This window comes from Palaemon carinicauda, chromosome 43 (genome assembly GCF_036898095.1).
Source record: "Palaemon carinicauda isolate YSFRI2023 chromosome 43, ASM3689809v2, whole genome shotgun sequence".
NCBI lineage: Eukaryota > Metazoa > Arthropoda > Malacostraca > Decapoda > Palaemonidae > Palaemon > Palaemon carinicauda.
In genome coordinates, this window is record NC_090767.1 from 30,531,220 (window position 1) to 30,537,607 (window position 6,388).

Sequence of the window (6,388 nt, forward strand, 5' to 3'; positions counted from 1 at the left end):
TATCAAAGGGAAATTGACTTCACAAAAAAGATGAAGTTATTGGAAGAAGAAGGCTTCCCTTGTTTGAAGAAAATTCTTGAAAAATTTAAAAGCATTAATCCTCTCAACCTGATAACAGGAACCTCTTCTAACCCCAACATACCAGTAGAGAAGATTTACACAGAAATGAAGCTAGAAGGGGAAAGTGGCCCCTGTAGTGTTCCTATAGAGGAGATACTGAATCACGTACCTCATTATGATCACAGTCGACTCTTACTGATCAAGGGAATGGCAGGTATGGGGAAAACCACTCTGGTTAAGAAGATCATTTCTGACTGGCTCAGTAAGAAGGATGACATTAAAGGCCTTAATGACTTTGCCATACTTTTGAATGTAGAATGCCGGGATTCCATTGAATCTTTTAAAGACTTGTTAGTGACGTATTTTGGAGATGTTCACCAGAAATTCAAAGATAATGAAATTATTGATGTGTGTCTGGCTCACAAGTGTCTTCTCATCATAGATGGGTATGACGAGTTGAATGATAAATCAGCAAAATTATTCCTAGAAGTTTTGACACTGAAGAAATCTCGCAAAATTAGTGTTATTGTGACAACCAGACCTGAAGTTGAGGTGAGATTCAAAAATCAGGTGAAATCTGATTACACAACTGTGTCTACAATTAGTCTTGAGGGAATTCCAAAGGAGAAGAGAGAAGAGTTTGTATGCAAGTATTATGCAGTATTGGGGTCAGACAATTCTCCCTTGCAATCATTAGATGAACTGTTAAAGTATCTGAGGAAAACAATGCACACTATGCATGAGGTGTGGGGACTACCCTTAAATCTCGCTCTTGTAACAATTCTGTGGGTGAATAAACCAGGTATTATAAGCAACATCACCACTGAAGCTGAGCTCTACTGGCAATTTTACCTTTTGTCTCGCTCAAAATTAGAGGAGCGTTTGGCGAAATACCCCAATACAGCTCATTTCCTACCAGGTGAACTGCTTCAAAAAACGGAGCAGTTTATTGAAAAACTATGTCTTGAATCATTCAGAGCATTACAAAAAGATGAAATCAATATTCCAGAATCCACCATCAAATATTTGTCCAAGTTCTGTTATCATATGAAATTGCCAGCCGAAGAGCTAACTGGCGCCTTCCTGAAGAAAGTGACCACTTCCCAGGGCTCCTTTCTTTACAGTTTCCCTCATAAAGGGATGATGGAATTCATGGCAGCTCTGTCTTTCCCTATGAAATTGACAAACCAATGCTGGGGCCAATCTGTAAACACAGCCACACCTACAAAGATCTTTGAAATGCTTCTTGGAGGGAGTCTCCCTGAAAACCTTCACAAATATCAAAATATGATGATACAGATGATCAGCCTATTGCATATGGGTGACGAGGACGAGATGAAGGTGTCAGAAGATGCCAAGACTGAGGCACTTGAACTCCTAGTAAGGTCGGGAGTGAACGACAAAGACTCTGTGCTAAGAGTCTTGAAGAATATCAAATGTGATCATTCTTCTTCAAGATGGATAGCACAGAGGTTCGAGTTGTTTGATAAGGACACCGAAATTGGAGATCATACAATTGATGCGTACATTGCCCTCCTTAGAGCCACAGAGGCCCCTCTCCCAAACAGAGAGGAAATTATAATCGGAATAGAACTCAATGACACTGATGGGTTAGTTGAACTACAAAGACAACTTAGCCGGCATCTCATCAACCCATCATGGATACATCTATATAACCATTACAAAGGATATTCAGAGCCGACCGTAGAAGAGAGAGAGTCAATCAAGAATCTACTCACCAATGAGTAAGTTATTATTATTTGACAGTTATTTTGAACATTATAAAGATACATATAATAATCAAATATCTCTATAACAATACACTGGTACATGATCATACATACAAACATATGCACATGTACACACATATAGGCCTACTAATAAAGAGAGAGAGAGAGAGAGAGAGAGAGAGAGAGAACTCATAACGTTTAGTATAACAATCAACTTGAGTCTTGTAAACAATATATTTTATATTGTCAATATCATCATTATCATCATTGTCACAATTAGACTCATAATAAGTCGGCTAAACATCAAAAAGTCCCGATTTTACTTTCTCATTTTTCGGTGATATTAATTTCCATATTTTACGAAATTACTCTTTTTTTACTTTTTGTTTTCGTTGCCATTATCATCATCATCATCATCATTATCATTATCATCATCATCAACTTGATAATAAAATTCCCAATCAAACCAATAACTATTTCTTTTTTTTTCTTTTCTTCTCTTTGGAACAGTTGTGAGGGATACCAAGGCATCTGGGACCCAACGTTCCAAATCCCTCCAAATATCGCATGGCTCAGAGTGATGTTCAAGGACCATCCCAGCCTCGACGCCTTCTGTCAATCTTTGGAAAAGACAAAACAGATTAGAGAATTAGGTAAGTAATAATAATATTATTTTCTCTGTTCCTTTCCTCCGAGGGACATTACAATACCTGGCCTCCTTTCCCTCATCCTCATCCTGTCATTCAGTCTGTTAATATCGTTGTTATCATTATCAATATCATTGTTAACATCATTATTATCATCATTATTACTCTATAGATGTAGAACATTATATTCACAGGTCTCAATCAGTTTTTATTTCCACAAAAATAAAATATTGTTTTCATCTGATTTGAATTCAATTTAAAAGCTTTCGATGTTAAGTTTCAATTTCTTTCTTTCCATATATTAAAAGGAAATGTCTCATTTCTATGGCGTTGATTTAATTAATAATGATAGAAATGAATCAAAATGATCATGATTGTAATGAATAGGAAACTGATATCGGCACCAGCCATGGTCAAACGCGTCGCCTCCTGACTCCGCCTCCATCCTGCGCTGATTGGTTCTCTACAAGTATGTGGGCGGAGTTATCCGAACGGGAGAACCAATCAGCAAAAGGAAAGTGAAAAGGTATCGGCCAATGAAATTGGGCTAATTAAATGAAGCTGAGTTGTTATTGGCTGAGGTGATTTAGATGGTGCATAATGTGAGGGTTTCATGAGGAGACTGGCAGAAATTGTGTTTAGTTCTTTTGCCTCTAAATTCGTTGTTGCAGTTATTATTATTATTATTATTATTATTATTATTATTATTATTATTATTATTATTATTATTCCCTATTGATATTTTCCTTTTGTATCTTAAGAAAATGTTCAGTTTTGATTATCATTTTTCTCAACGTTCTTCTTCTTCTTCTTCTTCTTCTTCCTCTTCTTCTTCTTCTTCTTCTTCTTCTTCTTCCTCTTCTTCTTCTTCTTCTTCTTCTTCTTTCTCTTTCAGTTATTCACTTCAGTGTCAACGACGTCAGCAGCGTCAGTCGCCCCATCCCTTTCTTGGAGAAGGATCCAGGTGTCATTGTCATTGTCAGGGACGTCAAGGAAGAAGACATCGAGAAGGTTGGGGACATCCTTCGGACATTGCAACCACAGGATGCAAGGAGGTGAGGAGACATCATTCCTTATAAGAGAGAGAGAGAGAGAGAGAGAGAGAGAGAGAGAGAGAGAGAGAGAGAGAGAGAGAGAGAGAGAGAGAGAGAGAGTATTATCATTATATCATATTATTATATTATTCATTATTGAGTTTACCTAATACTCTGAGAAAATAGGCCTATGTCCTGTCAAAATAGATATGCATATATATAGGCCTACTGTGAGTACCCTTTCACACACACACACACACACACACACTTATGTACGTGGAGATCCCTTAGAGTTTATCCTCTTATGCCCATATAAGGGCATAGGAATATTCCTAACAATAGAATGCATCGAGTGAAGTTGGAATTCCTCGTTGCTCTCTTTTTTATTCTATTATCAGGAACACACACACTCCCTCACTCACTCTGCCGCTCTCTCTCTTTCTCTCCATTGTTACTTGGTCAAGAAAACAATTGCTGTGTGTGTTCACTTGCGTGTGTGTGTGCGTGTGTGTGTGTGTGCGTGTGTCTGAATGCACATGTCCATCTTAACGAAACAAGATAACAATAAAAGCATAAAATAATGAATAAACGTGGATGACATCATTTCCTTTCTTCTTATTTTCATTTCATTTCATCCCATTTTCTTAATTTCCTTCTTCTTCCCAACAGATCGTTCTTTTCAATCTACTTTCCTCTGTGTTCCCTGGGGAGGACGAGGAGCCCTGAGGTCATCCTCAGACTCCTCGCTTCCTTGAAGGGAGTCAGGGTGAGACGAGACATCGTGTTCCCAAAAGAAGAACGACCAGATGACGAAGCCTTAGTCAGAGAGATGAATCTTAAGGCAAAGGAATCCACCGGATGTATAAGAGGTGTTTATTGGTGAGTTTGCTTCTTCTTTTTATACTTCTTCTTCTTCTTCTTCATAGGTGTTGTACAATCTCTCTCTCTCTCTCTCTCTCTCTCTCTCTCTCTTTCTCTCTCTCTCTCTCCCTCTCTCTCTTTCTTTCACCAACGTTCCAAACCTTTCAGTAGGTGAGGAGCCATGTTAAATAAACTGTATTCACTATAGGCCTAGTTTCGAGATTATATTTCTTTAAGATTTGACTTTTGCTTTTTTATTATTAGTTATTATTTTTAAGAAGATATATATGTATATATAATATATATATATATATATATATATATATATATATATATATATATATATATATATATATATATATGTAGAGAGAGAGAGAGAGAGAGAGAGAGAGAGAGAGAGAGAGAGAGAGAGAGAGAGAGAAAGAGAGAGAGAGAGAGTTATGTATAGCAATTTCCATTGTATTATTGTATCCATTTAAATTATCAGTATTTCATGTTCCCTTCAATTATCTCCTCATTGCCTTTAACTCTCATCCTATTCTTCTTCTGCCTTTCCTTTATTATAATTATTACTTATTTCAATAATGAATAGAATAATAGAATAATCATCGTCTATGTTTTATTATCATCAGCTTTTGTGTTTATTCAAAGCATTTATCCAATGTCTTTTTCTCAATGGTGTTGTCTTCTTTGCTTGTCAGGGCACCTTTACTTCGGTAAAAATCGCTGGGGAAGAAGAAGAAAAAGAAGAAGAAAAATGAGAAGAAGAAGACGTTCATCAGAGTTATTTCTTCAACTACAGATGCTTTTTATCTCACTCTAAATTCAAATCACCAAATTCTAATTCATAATCACTGTTCATCATTAAATGGTCAAAATAGTGTTACAATGCCAATAAGGGATTCATGGTAATCTACCTTTCCATAATGATTAGATTATAAAATTCACTTTTAGATTATAAAGGTCATTTCTGTAAAGGATTCTGATATGTGACATTGAAAAGAGGTGACGTAAATTGTGTTGTCCAGGGAACAGGGTAAGGAGAAGATTTGCCTTCTGCCGCCAGGATATAAAAAAACTCCCGTTTCAAACCTACTGCTATAACGTGAGACGTATCACAATCCTTCACAATGATATCCTAAGACGCCTCACTAATACCCCGAGGCACCATTCAGCTCCAGTGATGTTTGTTGAAAATAGACTGGATAAACTAAAAACCGTCATTCGACACTCTATAGTAAATCTCACCTCTCCCCTACGTTCTAGTGAAAATCCCCTAATTCAAAATGTGCTTGCAAGTGCTGCTAGAATAAAATCCAAAATGTGGGAAACCTGGAGTAGGGAAGCGTCAGTGCAATGAATTGTATTTACTAATCTCTGTTGTTGTGGCTATGCAAAATCTTCATCACTAAATAACATTGGAATAATATCCAGTAATGGTGTGATAACGTGTTTTATTATATTATATCTTTGAGTCTGGAAGTCCTGCTGTTATCATCATTATTATTAAGCAATAATGCTACTATGATTTTATTACCCAGACCTTAGAACTCTGGGATCAACCTGCTAATTGATGTTTGTACTGTATCACCGATAATATTGCATATCTTATCTTTCTTACTGATGTCATAAATGTAAGATCACTGTACCTCTATTGTAATTCTGTACATGGCTTTTGCTGATATAAAGATTATTATATATATATATATATATATATATATATATATATATATATATATATATATATATATATATATATATATATATATATATATATATATGTGTGTGTGTGTGGGCGTGTGTGGGGGGGAGTGTGTTTGTGTTTGTTTAATCATATCTCAGACATCTATTTGATAATAACAAATGTTAGGGAAAGTTCAACGTCTTTTCATAAAAACCTAATTTTAGGAAACTTTTATTATTATGTTTATTGTTATATTCATTCTCCTGTTTGTTCTATTCACTTATATCTATTCTCAGAACTTTGCTTTTGTTTAATCATTTCAATGAAAAAAAAATTTTTTTTTTTGAAGTGACAAAATAGTGCATGAATTAT

The 6,388-nt window shown here is 35.7% G+C and overlaps 1 protein-coding gene across 1 annotated transcript in view; it reads left to right on the top strand.

The window, feature by feature from the left end:
• Positions 1 to 4,226, top strand: part of LOC137633776 (uncharacterized) — a 5,465-nt gene extending 1,239 nt beyond the window's left edge. The window contains exons 2-4 of the mRNA XM_068366020.1: positions 1 to 1,805; positions 2,301 to 2,443; positions 4,141 to 4,226. The exon at positions 1 to 1,805 is cut by the window's left edge and continues 613 nt beyond it. Of these exons, the coding sequence (XP_068222121.1) occupies positions 1 to 1,805; positions 2,301 to 2,443; positions 4,141 to 4,226 (2,034 nt within the window). The remainder of the gene's footprint in view (positions 1,806 to 2,300; positions 2,444 to 4,140) is intronic.
• Positions 4,227 to 6,388: the final 2,162 nt, after the last annotated feature.